Here is a 20,059-nt window from a genome sequence, read left to right on the forward strand (position 1 = left end):
TGTTTTTCCTTTATTTGCAGGGGCAGGGAGATTTACTGAAGAACGCCAAGAACGAAGCCACGGAGAACATGCGGCAGATTCAGCAGGCCTGTCTTTCCAGTGGTCTGGGCAAAGCCTCCAGCACAGCAGCCGACGCAAAATCCAAGCGCGGCCTGCAGGTGATAGCGGAGAAGGATACTGGGGATGAAAATGGGCGTTTGTGAGCCCTAGAAATTCACCATGGCAACCGGCCTGCCAGGGCTGCTTATAGTCTCTACAGGGTAATCCAATACATGCATCCATCCATCATCAGTGCACTATATATGACCAGGTCAATGGTTCCATGCATTGTGATAGAACCATGTCTATGCCTATTTCCCACCATTGAAAAATGACAATTGCGTGAACAAGGAAGGGATATACTTCACCACTGACCACAAAGGTTTATTTTATCATTAAATAAAAATCAAAAAATACCAAACTGTGCCATTTGGCCCTCACCGTAATACAGTCTGTTTTCATTAAATTGGCACATACTTCGGATTTAGGATTAAAGACAAAAAAGCCTCTTGTCAATTGCTGTATAAGAGATACCCTTTCCGAGCAGTCCTGGGGCGTACCAGAGATGTACTGGCTAAACTCACCAAGGACCACTTATAACAAATGAAGTTATTCTTATAGTTCTACGAGATGTGATGTTATATAATAGCAGAGTTTAGTTATTATACCAGAAACTGTCCTCCAGATACAGGAGAGGAAATCCGGCACCAATGATCAGGGTATAAGAAGGATAAGACGAGGCATCTGAAGACCGTCGCTGGGAGGAGAAGTTGCGCATCCACACCGCCGTGCGTCTAACACTGGTTACTGTATGGCAGAGACCATCCCTACCATGATATATATATATATATATATATACAGCGCCGCTGGTTGTGTTACATATTTTCACTATAAATAATACTCTAACGTTCTAACATTTCACTTATTCCATAACTACAGTAGGATGATGTATCTGTCGAACGTATGCTTTTTATGTGTATGTTACTTGGGTCATGTGATCTTCCACTTTACACCTGTGATCCTGTTCTTTAGTGGCTTAGGTACAAGTGTAGCCCGTGACAATCGACAGAAAGGTGACTTATTTGGTGCAGTGTTGTGGGCTACATAGCTGCACCCCAAACCTTAGTTCCAAAGAGCCATAGGAAGCTTATAGATGGCACTCTATTGTAGTGTAAGGGAGACGCACAGGGGGGACATGTACAAACACTGCACATAACGCATCCTGCTTCTCATTCGCTGATCACCCATTCAGTGCAGGAAGCCAAAGTGGGGGTGAGGAAGCGCACCCCTCTAGCAATTACAGCCACTCCTGTAGCGTATCAGCCTAGCGCTGATTTAATATGTCCTGCCTACTGGCGCCAACGTTGCGCATGTCTAGGATCTCAGTGCGAGGCTGGCGGCACATGCGCGTAGTCAGGAGGCGGAGGTGGCAGGACTGGTAAGTTACACAGGAGCGAGCCAAAAACCCAGAAAAAGAGTTTATCACCGTTTGCCCTATGTACCCCCATAGTGACAATGGTGAAATCTAAATCAATAGAATAAGCAAAGATGCTTCTTTGGCTATTATTTTATGTAATTATTGGTTCCTTACTGTAGTTCCATATAGCTTTTACTGCATAGCAGTATTAGTATTGTGAAAGCCTTGCACATGCAGGAGGCTAGAGCTCCACTATCTAGTTTGTGACAGTCAACGGGTTCAGCTGTGAAAGTGGGAATGTACGTAAAACCCACTCCGCAACATAAAAGCCCAGTAAGCAGACCTGTGCATCTATACCTGCATAACGTGCTGTATTGTGCCCTTATTCAGCGCACAGTAATCAGTAAGACAACAGAACTATACAGACATACAGTAGCTTCCATTCAGAAATGTTCAGCACCGGTCACTGCGGATCTTGCCGCCTACCCGCTTACGCTGGGCATTCACCTCATAGAGGTACATTTACTAAGCAGTGATAAGAACGTAGAAGTGAGCCAGTGGAGAAGTTTCCCCATCAACCAATCAGCAGCTCTGTATCATTTTATAGTATGCAAATTATAGATGTTACTTCAGTGCTGATTGGTTGCCATGGGCAACTTCTCCACTGGCTCACTTCTCCGCTCTTATCACTGCTTAGTAAACGTACCCCATAGTCCCTTTTTGCTAAATGAACTTTACTTGGTTTCATTTCGGGTACCAACTTTTTACATACAAAATAATAAGTATGCAATGCAAAATAAGGTATATGCATCAAATTCATAAGCAACATTTTCCTCATTAACTGCAGGGTAATTATTTATTGTTTTAAATCGCATTACGTCCCCTGTTGTCCATGCTGGCGACTGTCTAGCACTGGCAGTACGTCTGACAGGCAGTGTCTATACAACTATATGTTGTGCTTTACACGTAATCATTTGTGATAGACTGCTATCTGAATATGTTTACATACAGTATAGCTGTACCTTCCACACAGTGCCGGCGGCCATTTTGCTTGCTGAGGCAGATTTCAGGTGATGCAGCACTCTGGGAAACAGTGTAATCACTGATGTGAAGTCCATGTAATATGGAAACAAAATTGCTGCCCTTGCTGATTAAGTGAACCAATAAGTGTTCTATGAACCGTTTCAGATTACTTGGTTGAATTACGTCTTTCTTTGGCTCTTGGGGACTACAGAAGGTTTGAACACCAGTCTTTGAACGTATATTATCAGGTAGTTAAGTATTAAAAATATGTCAATAAATGGTATAGGGAAGTATGGAGAATTGTCTGATGCCACAGATGCAGCAGGGTACAGATGTGAGTGAGCAAATGAATGAGAGGCTGGACTGCAGAATGGCAGTGTGAGAGGGCAGGCCAATGAGAAGCTGAAGTGTCAGTGACTTGGGCTTCTCATTGCTCCTTCCCCCTTCTTCCAAAACAGCCCACAGCCTCAGTTTTCAACCAGGGATGTGAGATTATAGAGACCAAGGAAACATGGAGCCTTGGGTTCCGGGGAGGAGACGTAGGAGGAGATTTATCAAAGCTTGGAGAGAGATAATGGTCCAGATTTATCAAGCCTCGGAGAGTGGTAAATTGCACGGTGATAAAGTACCAGCCAATCAGCTCCTAACTGCCATGTCACAGGCTGAATTTGAAAAATGACAGCTATGAGCTGATTGGTAATTTATCACTCTCCAAGGTTTGATCAATCTGGGCCAAAGAATGAACCAATCCGCTTCTACCTGTCAACTGTCATTTTACAGGTTGCGATTTATCTCTCTCCAAGGCACGATACATCTCCCCCATAATTGAGGTAGTAGTGCCACCTTAAGGCTTCACTTTTACATTTGAGGAATTCATATAAAATTTAGCCAGTTGTTAGTTCTGCCGCAGCTCAGTCTCAATGTACTGTGGTGGCATAGCAAGCGCCGGTGCCCGCTGACAGAGGTAGTCAGCCTGTGGCTCTCTGGTGGTTGGCACTGGATGACACAGCGTGCTCTGACTTACATATCTCACAACATTCCAGGATACAAGCTTAGCACCAAACAGGCCGTGCTGATGTTACACCAACAAACCACCGAGCCATGCCTCAGTCGGACGTCACCACCTCATGCCCCATGTGCTTACACACCTTGTCCTATAGAGATTATGACGACACAGTTTGGCGGTATGGACATATGAGCGTTGTAAGGTTTTCCAAGCCTGCTCCTAATTAACTTGCGGAGGAGTATAACACCAAATAGAAACATTGATAAATGAATTGTGCCTAGTTTTAGCTCCTGCGTCTGATATACAGTATACGTAACCTCTAATGTCTCTGGTACTTTTGCTTCAGTGTGGTATTTTTGTGCTCATTCAACAATTTTGTTGCCAGAGGGATGGACCAGTAACAAAAACTCATGGAAGTTCAAGTAGGTTCCCCTCCCACCAGGGGGAGGTATAGTTTATGTATAGTCCTCTTTCCGGAGTCCGGCCTTACACAGTAATAGAGAGACAACAACGCCCAGGACAGCCAGTTGGACGTCGCTGTGTTAGAGGAATATGCGTATGCTATACGGCATCTTGGTGGGAATAGGGACTACTGGGAACCTAGGGAGAAGGCCCCTCCGGCGGCTTCAGAAGTGTTAGTGGGGCTGTGTGTTCTCTAGATTAAGATTAGAAGCATATATATATTTATTGAAGAGCACAGCTTTTATTTTGAAAAGCTCCCTTTTTAATGTATTTGATGCAGAAGATATAATGTGCTGACTTTCTGGACTGAAGTCGTAATTTAATTTTTTTTTATTTTATCTTCGTGTTAATCCCTTTATATTCACGAATGTCGGCAACCGATTGCAAAGCCTCTTTGGCAGTGAGGGGGTTAATGTATTCTCGTTTTATGATTAACACTAACATTTTATTTTGCACATTACTGGAAAATAAACCCTTCAACAAAATAAAAAATAAAATAAAAAGTATAATGTGTTTTATTTAGTGATTCTTGGCTTTGGAAGCTTCCCCGCAATAAATGTATTTGTTTGCTGCAGCGCACCTGTCGTCCCAACAGGGAGGTATCCCGGAGGGGATTTTTTTTGGGGTGGAATCACGAGTATTTAGAATCGCACCTGTCAGAAAAACTCTGATATATTTTTTCCCAAGATGTAATTTAAACTCTTGTTTGTTCTCTCATGGGTCCTCATTGCTGAGTGGTCTCTGTCCGTAGTTGCACTGACTATATGCTATGCTAGTAACAGCGCTTCCCTGGTCTCAGTCACAGCTGCGGCTGTGTGTACACAGTGTAACGTATACAAGTCAGTTAGGGATATTCACGCACGCAGCAGCAAAAATTCCCTCAACGTCGTGAACATGGGCTTTGTATGTGACCCAGAACTAGGCCCATCGTGGCCTGCCTGGCCCACTGCCATCTCTTAGGCATTGCTGCCACACATCTAGCCTCCACTTCCATCCATCTTAAATGCCACTGCTACACTGGTTATTTGGGGACCTGTGTGTATCTCTTTGTGCACCATTGATAAGGTTCCCATGAGTTGTGTAAACAATCTTGGTAGGTAACAGGTCAAAACATGGAGATCTCACAGATCTCCACGATCTGTGTTGTCACTGGGAGTGGTTTATACAGTAGGCCTCAGCCTGTGGTAACAAAGGCCCTCATTCCGAGTTGTTCGCTCGCAAGCTGCTTTTAGCAGCTTTGCACACGCTAAGCCGCCGCCTACTGGGAGTGAATCTTAGCTTATCAAAATTGCGATCGAAAGATTAGCAGAATTGCGAATAGACACTTCTTAGCAGTTTCTGAGTAGCTCCAGACTTACTCGGCATCTGCGATCAGTTCAGTCAGTTTCGTTCCTGGTTTGACGTCACAAACACACCCAGCGTTCGCCCAGACACTCCTCCGTTTCTCCAGCCACTCCCGCGTTTTTCCCAGAAACGGTAGCGTTTTTTCGCACACACCCATAAAACGGCCAGTTTCCGCCCAGAAACACCCACTTCCTGTCAATCACATTACGATCACCAGAACGAAGAAAAAACCTCGTAATGCCGTGAGTAAAATACCTAACTGCATAGCAAATTTACTTGGCGCAGTCGCACTGCGGACATTGCACATGCGCATTAGCGACTAATCGCTCCGTTGCTGCAAAAAAATACCGAGCGAACAACTCGGAATGACCCCCAAGGAGCAACCAGGTCACTAGCCCATTCCATGAAGCAGGTCTACACAGATGAAGTGATATTACAGCAGGAGCATAAGGCTGTTATCTGAGGCTGTGTCTAACTGTGTAGAGTAAGGGTATTATACGTACAGTCATCCAGTTGCTGTGGAACTACATATCCCAGTGTGTCTAGCCACAGTTATAGGAGGCCTTAATGGTAAAACGGTGGCAGGGCATGCTGAGATGTGTAGTTCCATAGCAGCTGTAGAGCCGCACACTGAATACTCCTGGTGTAGAGGCTGAACTGTTATACAATCGCTTTACACTTTTTAGCAAATTTTGAAAAATACAATCCGTTTTTTATTATCTTGTTATTGGGATGTCTACAAAAAAATGGTTATGAGAGTATCCAGCTGGCGATTTGTACTGTTCAAAATTATTTAGCAAAAATAAGGTGTGCAATAAAACATAATTCAATGGCAATAATAAATTGTGCAAAGTGTTCAAAGCTCAGCTGCTAATGTCCCATCGGAGCTAAGTGCCAGCTCCCAAACCATATTATAGGATAGCAGCGGGCACGGCGCTCAAGTCTAACCATATTGTGAATGCTGGTGATAATTAAAATGATTGTGAACGATATAGTGTGACCGATAAAACGTTACACTAGTAGAAACTGGAGATTATACTCTGGGGTAAATGTATGAAGCAGTGAAAAGTGTGGAGAAGTGAGCCAGTGGAGAAGTTGCCCATGGCAACCAATCAGCTGCTCTGTATAATTTTATAGTATGCAAATTATAAATGTTACGTCAATGCTGATTGGTTGCCACTGGCTCACTTCTCCACTCTTATAACTGCCTCATACATTTACCTATCCGGTATTCCTGAGAGATTACCCCTGAGGAAGTCAGAGCTAGACAAAACGCATCGGAACCCACCTGGAGAAACTCAAACTCTGCATTTTGGATCAAGTCCTATTGGCCAAGGAATTATTTCCTTGCTGTGACTGCTATAAACTACAAATATGCTTTATATTTCATCCCTTATGTGTGGGTATTGTTATTATATGCTTCTGATAAAATAAACCAGGAAAGAGAGTAAGTCTATTGAGAATGGGCGGGTACAGTCACAGAAATGGGGTAACAGAATTGACATGATCTTTCACAAATATGCCGAGGTCTAAATTTGGGGCCAGGGAAGTAATTTGCAATCACTAGGCACCATAGCAGCACTTTAGGTCCCGCCATTGTGAATCTACATACTGGGATCGGCCACTGGAAACTGATGATTGGCAACCATCGATGCTTCGACTCCAGCGGAGATGTGCGCAAACTACAGCTGTCTATTGCATAGTAATCCACCAATGGTAAAAGCATTGAATGGTTTGCAGGTGATAATCACATGCCTGCACAAGACATTTTACCATGGTGGCAACACTGCAACTATTTAGTGGCGCCTTTCCGTCAGCCATCTCCACGATCTAATGCACCCAAGCTGATGCTGGTCTATGTGCAATGGGGCCCAGTTAGAGCTTTCAGTCCTTGTGGAACTCCAATGAACATGCACCCACAATCGCAGGCACTCGGGGGATCAGAGGTGGGACCTTCAGTGCAGAAGGAGATGCTTCATCAGTCACTCCTGAGACCCGTTACAGTTGCATTGGAAGCTTAGGTGGAAGATTTATTCCCCTATTATGCCCCGGGACAGTCCTGCATGTAGACCCCAGCTGCCACCCATTTTCCAACTGTGTAGAATGCAATATTAGAATACCATAGCCCCTATTACATCCTAACACTGCATCAGCCCTGAATCAGCGCAGTGTGAATGTCTCCAAAACTGACATTTCACCTGCCAGTGACGGCCAGCGGGAGCAACCAGCGGCCTCCATCTATATGACGGGCCAGCTGTGCCCACTAAACCCATCGCTTGTGTTACAAGACCTGGGTGCCTGACCTACCCCCCTAGGAGAAATGATATACAGTACACCAATGCATGCCTCAGCATTTGTGCCCGTACACTGCCGGTTGCAGCCTTGTCTCCCTGTATTTGTTGTGCTGGGCCCACACTGTAAGGTTTATTCATGAAGCAGTGAGAAGAGTGGAGAAGTGAGCCTGCGGAGAACCTGCCCATGGCAACCAATCAGCTGTTCTGTACAATTGTATATTATGCAAATTATAAATGTTACTTCAAAGCTGATTGGTTGTCATGGGCAACTTCTCCACTGGCTCACTTCTCCACACTTTTCACTGCTTCATGAATAGACCCCTGTGTTACTTATTTGGACTCTGATTCTCTGTTATTGTGTGTTTGAGCATTAATATCATATCCAAGCTAATAGCATATAATCTCACCCGAGCTCATCTGTAATAGAGAAATAGCACAGAACAATGTACGTCTGATGAGTTATTATGTAATGGACAGATGGTCTGCGAGGGGAGCAGTCTGTAGGATCCACAACATCCCCTCGCTGACTTATCCTCCGCATTTACCTTCTCATCGCTGCAAAATTGTAATCAAAATTGTGCATTATCTGCGGTTTAACACAACATTTAGTAAATTGAGGTTCAGTGCGTGGTTTTTTTTTTTTCCCTATGCTGACATTTGCAAAAGGATATATGTTTATGTCTGTTTAATAAATTCCTGGAGCTATAATAATGCTCTACAAAGATCTTACCAAAAGTTATATAATATATATATTAGGAGGATGTTGTATCACTGTCACAGTATAAAGAATTGCTACGTAATGCGAACGGACACAACCGCTGCGAACGGGATGCATATGGATTGCAAACAGAATACTAACGCAGCTATATGCACATTCTAGAGCATCTATGCGATTGCACCTCCCTGTCACATCATAACCATCGGCGCTAGCACTTAACCAATGCTAGGAGCAGGAGGCGCGCACTGTATTTGGCGTCCAGACTGCATACGCGCAATGAATAGTGAGTGACTCTGGCTACACACTCACACAGTAAAACACCCATTAAATGGTTCCATTGCCTGAGTTTGCAATTTTGGCAGAAGCGGCCGCAGAGAAATGTCTGAGTTGTGAATGACTGAATAGCGCATGCAGTCGCAAAGATGCGCACGCAGCCAGTGGCACGTTCTGTATGAAATAGCTAGGTGCAGCCGCATTCCAGGACCTATGGGGGTCACCTACGCTGCTGTGCGTTTTCGCACAGCGGGCGATCAGATCCAAACTGCGCGTGCATTTGAGCCGCAATGCGCAGGTGCGTCGGAGGGCTACAATGGGAATCGGTGGTCAGCGACGGGATAGTGCGAAGGATCCATTCGCACGGGCATTCGCAAGGTGATTGACAGGAAGAGTCCGTTTGTGGGTGGCAACTGCCGTTTACAGGGAGTGTCCGGAAAAACGCAGGCGGGCTCAAGCGTTTCCAGGGAGGGTGTGTGACGTCAGCTCCGGCCCCGATCAGCAGGATTCAACTGCACTGGAGGAGTATGTCCTGGGCTGCGCAGAGACTGCACACACTGATTTTGAGCAGCTCTGCTACACATAGGAACGTACACTTGCACAGCAAAAATACACTCCCCTGTAGGCGGCGACTATCTGAGCGCAGGACAGCAAAAAACGCAGCCCAGCGATCTGGTCTGAATCACACCCTATGTGTTTAGAAGTGAAAAAAAAAGGAAAAAGACGCAACTTATCTAAAATACAGCATGTGCAACTCAAAATAAAGTTCTGGCCGCAGTGTGGCTACACGAGGATATAGACCGAGCGGATCTTGTTGCAGCCGAATTAAAGCCTCGGTGATCATCATCAAATGAATGACAGCTGTGTCCTTAGTGGCTTCCTTCCTAAATAAGTAACCGGTACCTGTGCTATAGTCTGGCTGGGCTGGTCACACTGTACTAGAAGGACCCACCGCAGCGTCACGTTCAGGCTCGGACTGGCCCACAGGGGTACAGGGGAAACCACTGGTAGGCCCCACTGCCTGGGGGGCCCTCCTCCTCTAGGGATCAGGTTCTAGACTGTGCACTTGAATGATATATTATACATATGTTACCTTATACTGCACAGGATTATGATGTATTCTCTACAGTACATTGCTGTCATTAATCTGGCACATTATCATGCATGCACTAGCATTAATTACTATATAAATTATCAAGGAGTCCATACCAGGTACTCTCTAATGGTTAGCCAAACCTCTGTGGTGGCTGGCCACGCCCCCTTTGGAGGCTGGCCACACCTCTAATCATGGGCCCCTACCACTGCATACCCCCGGTGGGCCCTTCATGCTCCAGTCCGACCCTGGTCACGTTCCTCTGTTGTACAGCAAGGGCAGAATTCCCCAGGGCGATCTGACTCCACAAGCAGCACGCAGTGGTAAGTGGCCAATCCTCATACAGCTGAAGGTCAGTGACTACATGATGATGAAACTGGGGGCTACACACAGTAATATGCCTGACTTTTTTTGCACCTAGTTTGGGACTGGTACAAGTGCGCACCAATAATTATGATGCTATGAGACCAAGCGCACGGATAGGGGTGGTCCGGCCACAGAGATACGCTCTTCATATGGACAAATCGGATGCACATATGGTGTGCTACGAGCAATGTGGGAGCAATTATGGCTTGCATTTAGCTCTGCTTCAGGCCCACAGCTGGTTAAATAAAATAGACTCTCACAAATCCCTCTCATTTCCTTGAAGTGCGGTTGTTGGATTTAGGGATTTAAAAAAACATGAGACTGTAATGAGACATTCTCCTAACACAGCCTCAACAGGAATGAAGGAATGAATGGTACAGTATGTGATCAGCCAATCAGAGGGCCTTGGCAGCAATTGGCTGAAGCTTAGGGAACAGGCCTGATCGTGCAGAGAAGTGGGAAGATTCCAGACTCCATTAGGACCAGATCTGTACTCCTACACCTATGGATCTGACCTCTACTGGACACTGGCAGCTTTCAGAGACATCTTAACATATGGGCTGTTGCCTCCAGAGCTTCTTGGGATTCAGGTAGAGAACGCTGCTTGGCCACTCTGATCATGAATTACACACAGAGTGGCTATCCAGCATTCTCTACCTACCTGCCTCCCAGCCTGCAGCCAGACAGCGAATGGCTGTCATCATACTGATTTGTGAATGGCTGGAAGTTTATGATTTTTGTAAAATGTTTTCCTGTGAATGGGTGGGTAGTGCATTGCTCTGCCCAAGGCAACCAAAACTAAGACGGCTCTAGCAGCTTTCCCTATCAGACTGGCAGCTTTTTACATAGGAATGGCTACTGTCAGGGCCGTCTTTTCGTATGGTCCCAGTGGGCGCTTGCCCTAGGGCCCCAGGAGTATAAGGGGCCTAGGCTGATAGCTGAGGGTCCCCTCTTTCAAGAGCTACCAGATTTTTGAAAATCGGCCCGGGGAACCGGAGATAGTCGATGTTAAAGCAGTGGTCCCCATCCAAGCCTGTTAATTGCTCTTTCCAGCCAGATATCTCGGGTTCTGTCTGACTTATAATTTTTCTGATGGTATACTCCAAAATCTGATGGTATACTCCAAAATCTAGGACTCTCCCCTTTCAGTGGACACGGACAGCTCGTCTCTACTATGCCCAGAACCAGAGATATCAGCCTTCCAGCAGCCGGTCCCTGCTCCAGCTCCACACGCCTGGGATGCGGTTTTATAGTTTCGTCTGTGGTTTGCTCTGGCTCCTGAACTCTGATCCCCAGGTCCCCTGAACCTCCTGACAGGTGGGACTCTCTAGTGTTTTTATTCCATTCAAAGCTAAGAAATCTATTTCCAGGAACTGGAGATATCTGCCGTCAAGCAGGCTGCCCTCCCACCAGAAAATGATGAATATTAAGCCCACTCCACTATCCACCCAAACCTACGTATTAAACACCCCCTACCACCCTTGAAGTCATGTACCGGGCCCCTTTATTCAGCACAATGCCCCCTTCTACAGTTTAGTGTTCTCCCTCCTGCCCCATCTGTGCAGTAAAGGAGTACCGGTAATTAGCAGAAATTACTGCTCCAGGTCCTACATGCTGAGCGGAAGATAGAGCACCCCCCCCTACCGCCCACGGGACATCAAAGCTGCCGCTGATAGCACCCCCCACTCCTACCGCTGGAGAATGGGTAGGGGCCCCAGTGCATTGCTGTGCCCAGGGGCCTACACTGCTGTTAAAACAGCCCTGGCTACTGTACTCAGTGCATTCAGACGCTCTGTAATGGGATTACTCTTTTTGGTTGCGTCTGTCTCTGCAGCTTCTCCCTCCACAGTACTCAGTTTTCCAGCCATTTCTATATTTCTGCAGGCTAAAATGAGGCATCTGCACAGCACTGCCTTCCCCATTGCTCTTCTCAGTCATGCTGCAACTCCGACAATGGCCTCCCCTTCTTCCTCCGTGGCTCTGCTCATGTGACTTCTTCCTCCGTGGCTCTGCTCACGTGGCTCCTCTTCTTCCTCCGTGGCTCTGCTCATGTGGCTCCTCTTCTTCCTCCGTGGCTCTGCTCTTGTGGCTCCTCTTCTTCCTCCGTGGCTCTGCTCATGTGGCTCCTCTTCTTCCTCCGTGGCTCTGCTCTTGTGGCTCCTCTTCTTCCTCCGTGGCTCTGCTCTTGTGGCTCCTCTTCTTGTCTCTTTGCTCTATGGGCATGCTGGGATGTATAATTTTAATCACTCAAGGAAGTGATAGACTTTTACACCCTACTGGTTCTATGACAAGCTTACTTAGCAGGGGCGTTTTAAGAGAGGAGGAGGCCCGGGTGCAACCTCCTCCGTTCGGGCCCCCTCCTCTCTGCCGGCAGCGCTGAGAGTCTGAGCACTAGAGCGCTCAGACTCTACTGCGCATGCGCAGATCTCCGGGAAAATGGCACAGCAGCCATTTTCCCTGAGATTTCTCTACTGCGCATGCGCAGAACTCCGTGAAAATGGCCGCTGGGCCATTTTCACGAAGTTTTAACACCGCCGTGGACGTCGCCGCGGGACTCCGGTGGGGTGAGTATTCAGAAAATGGGTGCAGCGTGGGCGGTGGGGGCCCCCTCTGGACTCAGGGGCCCATGTGCACCACACACACTGCACCCGTTATAGAAATGCCAGTATTACTTAGGTGCCAGGCTATTACATAGCACATACCCTTCACAGTAACTCTCCTTCTGTCCAGCTATGGCCTCGGTGACAAAAAAGGCCCCCGAAAAGTTGGCACGTAGTACCAGGTGGCAAACAGGAGCAGTACAAGATAAACGAAACATTGGGGCAGATGTATTAACCTGGAGACGGCATAAGGCAGTGATAAACCAGTGATAAGTGCAAGGTGATAAACACACCAGCCAATCAGCTTCAATATGTAAATGAACAGTTAGGATCTGATTGGCTGGTGCGTTTATCACCTTGCACTTATCACTGGTTTATCACTTCCTTATGCCTTCTCCAGGTTAATACATCTGCCCCAATGAATTTTATTAGCGCTTCATCCTCCAACGTCAGTCACTAGTTGCATGAACAACTTCATTTCCTACTGCACATTACTTTCAGCAGATGTTATAATGGGGCCGCTTTATTAAGCCTGGAGAAGTGATAAAGCAGTGATAAGTACAAAGTGATAATGCACCAGCCAGTCATTATGGATTTGAAAAATGACAGTTAGGAGGTGATTGGCTGGTGCGTTATCACCTTCCACTTATCACTTCTCCAGGCTTAATACATCTGCTCCATTGTCTCCTTACTCCACCTGCACGATATTTATAAATATCACAGCAGTAAACAGTCAGCACATGTTGCTGAAAATAGTGGTTCCACTGCATGAGATTCCAAACACGCAGGGCACTCAGGACCTAATGTTACTTTCCCCTCATTCCTCACACCAGAGACTCCATTAATGGGTAACATCTTCCCTTCAACCGGGGTTCCACTCTCCTTACATCCTCCTGCATGGACCTTCTTCCCAGCACACTGCACTGTTGTCCCAACATTCATCGACTATGGTTTAAAGTGCTGGAACTCCAGGAAATGGTAAAAACAGGTGACAACTGTATATAGAGAAGTCCTTGTGATGACTTCAGCTGCCAGTGCAGACTACTGACGCGTTTCGCTGTTAACCCCTCACAGCTGTATCAAAGTTTATTGGTCTGAGCAGGGTTGTGCTTTATATACTCAAATCAGTATGGCTGCTGATTAGCAGCTGTTCTCAATCAATATTCTATCCACATGAATAAAATGAAAGAAACCTTTTTATATTAAAGAGGCCGGCAAACCTATGAATAATAATCATCAGAGAGTAACTATACATTAAACAGAATTGTATGATGCTGCAGCCTTTTCCTTTTCATAAGTATTTCAACCAGTGGCTCCCCTGATCACGTGACCTGGTTAGCGCTTGGTAACTATATATTCGTACAGTCATCAGGCAAACAAGCCTTCTAGAAATATAATATATGCTGTATTTGAGGGACTCATCTAAAGAACAGTTTGTACCTTGTTTGTGATTAAATTGTAAATCCGGATCATCAGTTCTCCCGGTCACCTGGTAATATCTATGAAGTCTGCTGTGTACTGGCCGACGCAGACAGCTGCAGTGCTGTGATATCCATTCAGGACTCAAAACGAATGCTTCCTGTAAGATCCAGCAAGGTCACAAACCTACACATCAACCAGACAGGTGAGCCCACAGCGCAATATCCTAGAGAGCAGCTGGGATATTATAATACACCGTAATACTCTACCGGCAGAAGTTCCGCACAATTATACACCAGCCAATGATGCCTCTAAGTATCTGTACCAGTCAATGACAGCACCCACAGGATTGTATACTGGTCAGAAGAGGCACCTACATGGCTACATACAAGCAAGGGTGCCCACAGAGGGATGCGATCAAAATCCCAGAGGTTGGGATCCCGATGGTCAAAATCCTAAAGGATCCTCGAGGTAAGTAGTGGGGCTAGGGTACGGGGGTGGGGGAGGTTAGAGTAAGTCTGTAGGAGGTTAGAGTGTGGGGGTGAGGGAGGTTAGGGTAAGGGTGTGGGGGGTGGTTGAGTTTAGGCTGCAGAAGGAGATGGTTAGGGTCAGGCTGCGGTAGGTTAGGGTTAGGCTGCTGGAGGGCTGGATTAGGATAAGGGGTAAGGTGAAAATACTTACTGGAATCAGTCGGGATTCTGCTGTTGGTCATGTGACTGTTGGGATCCAGAATTTCGTACTCCACCCCCAACAAAAACCTATTCCAGCCAGAAGTGCCCATACGATTTCTGTTTAAACCATCCTATAAGAGTGCCACACGATTACTGTACATACCACTTTTACAAACAATATATTGTGGCCAGGGTCAAAGAGGCTTCTATACTTAGATAAACTGAGTGTATCGATTCTGTCACTGCACTCTGCGTCCCATCTCCAAAAATGTTGCTAAGGGACCTGGCCTGATTCCTATTTGTACTCAGTGCTGATGTTCACGCAACTGAGAGGTTATTGGAAGACAGAGCCGTAACTACATGTCGCAGTCGCCCTGAGAGCGCAACGGGCAGCAACTATGTCAGCGGCTTGTAATGAGTCAAATTGACTCATTACAAGCCGCCTGTGCTGTGTGCACCACCGGAGGAGAAGAGGAGAGCAGCAGCTTCAGGGGAGAACCCGGAGGAGGAGGAGGGAGGGGAATGGGGCCGCAGCAGCGCTATGTTATTGGTAGCGGTGCCGCTGCAGCAGTCCCTCTCCTTCCGCATTGGCTGGCTGGCGCTGCTGTGAATGCTGGGATGCGCTTTCCTCATCCCAGCATTCACAGCGGTGGTGGGCAGCCAATGCGGAAGCAGAGGGACAGCGCCTCTACCAATTACATAGCGCTGCTGTGGCTCCAGTCCCCCACCCTCCTCCTCCTTCCCCCCTGCCCAGGATCTGCCAGCACCAAGGAGCCTGACTGCCTGAGCCAGCGGGGAGAGATGGTAAGTATCTATCTGTCTGTCTGTCTGTCTGTCTATCTATCTATCCTGTCTGCCGTAATGTGTAATAAGGGGGACGCTGTCTACCGTAATGTGTAAAAAGGGGGACGCTGTCTACCGTAATGTGTAAAAAGGGGTACGCTGTCTACCGTAATGTGTAAAAAGGGGGACGCTGTCTGCCGTAATATGTAAAAAGGGGACGCTGTCAGCCATAATGTGTAAAAAGGGGGCGCTGTTTGCCGTAATGTGTAAAAGTGGCTCTACCTGGTGTAGTGGCGCTACTGTGCGGCGTAATTTGAATAATGGAGACTACTGTGCACCGTAGTATGAATTGGTATTATTGTGTGGCCACACCCCTTCCACGTGAAGCCACACCCCTAAAAAAACTTGTGCACTGCCCGTATTTTACAAAAGGGGGGGCGCCAATGCCGTTTCTTGCACACAGCGCTAAAATGCCTAGTTACGGCACTGTTGGAAGACACGCAACGCACCAAGATACATTTGCGATGAAGTCAGGGTTTATTTGCGGGGTGACTGACAGGAAGGGGCCATTTGGGGGAGGTAACGAGGAATGGCGACAAAAACGCAGGCCTGTCAAGCCCATTTTCGTGACATGCATCTGCCTTTAGCTGCGATCATGTACATAGAAAAATATGGTGCCAGCGTCGCTACTGCCGTTGCCAGTCTGTGTGGCCATAGCGATGTTACTCATTATTGTGTATGTGTACGCAGTTTCTGAGGACTGTGCAAAGCTCCTGCTTGGCGTCTATATCCTGATCTTGGCGGCTACGTCACCTGTGATGCTTAGCAAGTCCGTAGCATGGACCACCGCAGCTGCATAGGTAAGTGCGTACAGATCGTAATAAGCCCCAAAGTGTTTGACTCCTGATCACACCTAAGATTCCTAAGCACTGCTCTGTGACTGTCATTCACGTGTGTCCCCTTTGCGCACTGCTCCTGAATCAGGTCACCAGAGAAGTATATTCCCCCATGAATGTTTGATTACTGCTAAGGAAACGCGGCTATTTTTATCTATTCCAGACATTTATATTAAATGTGGTGTTATCCAGAATCCAGGACACTGAGCGAGCGTAGTCTAGAGGCTGTCTAGCTACATTTACTTAATGAAGAGCGCATGATTACAAGCACTTAATACAAGTACAATTATGCACTATCTACATAATTAAAATTCTATAATTAATATCTAGCTCAGCACAAGGTAGCTGAAAGCACTCCGAGCTATGAATCTGTGTGTGTAAACTGCACGGGATTAGGGGATTTAATGATGAGCAGTGGAAAGGTTAATGGCTATTTCGTAGCTTGACCAAAGAGCTCACTACTGCGTTCAGGCTGGTACAGAGAATAGGACTCCTGGCAGTGTAATATGCTGTACTAGTAATATTAACCAGTTAATAATTTGCTTTAGGCTGTTATTGTCATGTATGCATGGTCATTTGTGTCACATTTCTTCGCTGCCACATGGCTGTATTATTAGCAACCCTTATTTTTATGGCGCCACGTGGGGTCCGCAGCGCCTTACACGGTATATAAATAAAAGTGCTGCAAACAAAACAGCAAAAGTGCAAAAAACTTCCAGTACAGAGCATTGAGGAACACGGGATACATGCTGTATAACCTTGGTAGCGGGGAGGAGAGGAAGGTATGAGTTAGGGAAGAGGGCCCTGCTCTTACAAGCTAGAGCGAATGAACACTAATCTAGAGGGAGAGTTTATCTGGGGAGACTTCATTTTTGCAGGTGTTCTTCGAAACATTGTTGATTTTGGAATAGTGTCAGCAAATTTATGTTAAAAAATATACAGTACCTTCAACATACATGACTACTCACCTAAAATGGCCGCCCACTTATCGAGCAAAAGGAGGGAAGGGTATTGCACTTGTTACATGGTCTTGTGTTTGCTTTAATTTCTGAAGAGACTTCCTAGTCTGCTGCTGAACAATGTCATCCCAGTCCTCGACCTGCCAAGTCATGTCTCTCTATTTTCAGCATTCTATGTATATTGATTCCCTTGGATTTTAGAATAGATAAATTATCCAGTTAGCTACGTGTCTGGGAAATACAGTATCTTTCCCTCCACCACAGCAGTTACTGTATATATTAATAGCTATAAAATGCTACTTTCCTGACCCGAACCCAGAGAAAGGGTCTATATATGAATCTACAGCAAGGGATTGGCTGCTTGGTGTCATATGGTCATGGTGGGTCAGGAGCGGATCTTGGTGCGGGCAAGCAGTGCCTTCGCCCGGGGCGCTGCGGCCTGGGTGCGCGGCCGCAGTCATCCCGTAGGCACCGCCGCCTGCCCGCACCCCGCTCCACGGCTGCAGCAGACGCCGTGGGCTGTGTGGGTGTCTGCTGCAGCCGGCTCCAGGGACAGGCACTAGAGGTCAGTATTAACCTCTAGTGTCTGTGCGGCGCTGCTATGGGAGAGACGTCATGACGTCTCTCCCATAGAGAGGAGCCAGCGGCCAGACGGAGCAGCAGCAGCGATTGGGAAGCAGGAGCTGGGCAGTGGTAAGTATTGTTTTTTGGTGTTTTTTTGTGTGTGTGTGGGTGCACAACTACTGGGGGCACAACTACTGGGGGCAAAGAAACGGGGCACAACTACTGGGGGCAAAGAAACGGGGCACAACTACTGGGGGCAAAGAAACGGGGCACAACTACTGGGGGCAAAGAAAGAGGGGGCACAACTGCTGGGGCAAAGAAAGGGGGCACAACTACTGGGGGCAAAGAAAGGGGGCACAACTACTGGGGGCAAAGCAACAGGGGGCACAGCGACAGGGGGTACAACTACTGGGGGCAAATCAACTGGGGGGCACAACTACTTGGGGCAAAGAAAGAGGGGGCACAACTGCTGGGGCAAAGAAACGGGGCACAACTACTGGGGGCAAAGAAACGGGGCACAACTACTGGGGGCAAAGAAAGAGGGGGCACAACTACTGGGTGCAAAGCAACAGGGGGCACAACTACTGGGGGCAAAGCAACAGGGGGCACAGCGACAGGGGGTACAACTACTGGGGGCAAATCAACTGGGGGGCACAACTACTTGGGGCAAATCTGGGGGCACAGCTACTGGGAGCATAACTGTGGCCACGCCCCTCCCCTATGAGACCACACCCCTATTTTTTTTGCACGCACAAACTGTTTTGCCGGGGGGAGGGAGTGGGGGGCGCCAGTGGAAACTTTCGCACTTGGCGCCACAAGGTGTAGAACTGGCCCTGTGGTGGGTGAGGACTGGGAGGGGAGCTCAGCGCTTACAGGGTTCAGTATTGTCTACAGTCATAGACAAAGGGACGTAACCTCTGCAAAAGCCGGTAAGAATCATGCTACACTTTATCCTGTTTCATGTGTTCCTTTTATAGTTGTATTGTAATAACTATTAGCTTGAGGGGTTAATACGCAATCAGCCAATCAGAAACATGTAGATAGTACTTATAGTCATCATTATCATTGCATACCATTATGCCAGCCTTCCATTGCCTGAGAAAGATACACCTTCCTAAAAGTGTATCAGGAATGCAGGTATATTGTTGGCAAAAGGCATTAATGCAAGGGGTGGGGAACCTCCGGCCAGCAAAGCCGTTTGTTCCGGCCCGCTGCTGTGTGTCAGTGAGACAAGCCGCCCCTCAGTCCGGCGGCAGCGTGTCTCAGCTGTCAGGGCAGGGAGGAGAGAGCAGCTACTATGTCCGGTGGCAGCGGCGGGTAGGATCTCAAACCAGCCAGCAGTTCGTGAGCCAATCAGAGCTCGTGGACTGACAGACAATCAGGAGCCGCCGCTGCCGGTCCACGAGCTCTGATTGGCTCATGAACCGACCGGCGACTGGTTTGAGGTCCTACATGCCGCCTGACATAGCTGCGCTCTCCTCCCTGCCTTGTCCCTGACATGACACACGCCGCCGGACTGAGCACACAGCAGCAGCGGTAAGCAGCACTGTGGGGTGGGGCGGCATGTGTGGGGCAATGTGTATCTGGCACTGTGGGGCAGTGTGTATCTGGCACTGTGGGCTATGTGTATCTGGCACTGTGGGGCATTTGTGTATCTGGCACTGTGGGGCATTTGTGTATCTGGCACTGTGGGGCAGTTGTGTATCTGGCACTGTGGGGCAATGTGTATCTGGCACTGTGGGGCATTTGTGTATCTGGCACTGTGGGGCAGTTGTGTATCTGGCACTGTGAGGCAGCTGTGTATCTGGCACTGTGAGGCAGTTGTGTATCTGGCACTGTGAGGCAGTTGTGTATCTGGCACTGTGGAGCAATGTGTATCTGCAGTGGCGGAACAAGCAAGCGGTGGGCCCAGGTGCAACAAAATGCTTTGGGCCCCCCCCCCCATCCCATCCAAGTCCACCCCACGGGCAGTGCGCGCCGTAGGCGCGCGCAAAAATACATAGTGGCGTGGCTTCGTGGGGAAGGGGTGTGTCCACAAAATAATACCAATTCATAAAACGGTGCACAGTAGTCTCCATTCTTCAAATTACGCCACACAGTAGCACCACTACACCAGGTAGAGACCCTTTTAC

General features: G+C 47.6%; 1 protein-coding gene across 4 annotated transcripts in view; it reads left to right on the forward strand.

Annotated features, from left to right (window-relative positions):
- Positions 1–20,059, forward strand: part of PLCL1 (phospholipase C like 1 (inactive)) — a 480,679-nt gene that overhangs the window by 389,955 nt on the left and 70,665 nt on the right. For 2 of the 4 annotated variants that reach the window (XM_063933034.1, XM_063933038.1), the window contains one exon: positions 21–4,456. The exons of the other annotated variants lie outside the window; for them this stretch is intronic. In XM_063933034.1, the coding sequence (XP_063789104.1) occupies positions 21–203 (183 nt within the window). In that variant the 3' untranslated portion in view covers positions 204–4,456. Of the gene's footprint in view, positions 1–20; positions 4,457–20,059 lie in introns of those variants that run through there. 4 annotated transcript variants of the gene reach the window in all.

The sequence above is a fragment of the Pseudophryne corroboree genome, chromosome 7, assembly GCF_028390025.1.
Source record: "Pseudophryne corroboree isolate aPseCor3 chromosome 7, aPseCor3.hap2, whole genome shotgun sequence".
In the NCBI taxonomy this organism is placed as follows: domain Eukaryota; kingdom Metazoa; phylum Chordata; class Amphibia; order Anura; family Myobatrachidae; genus Pseudophryne; species Pseudophryne corroboree.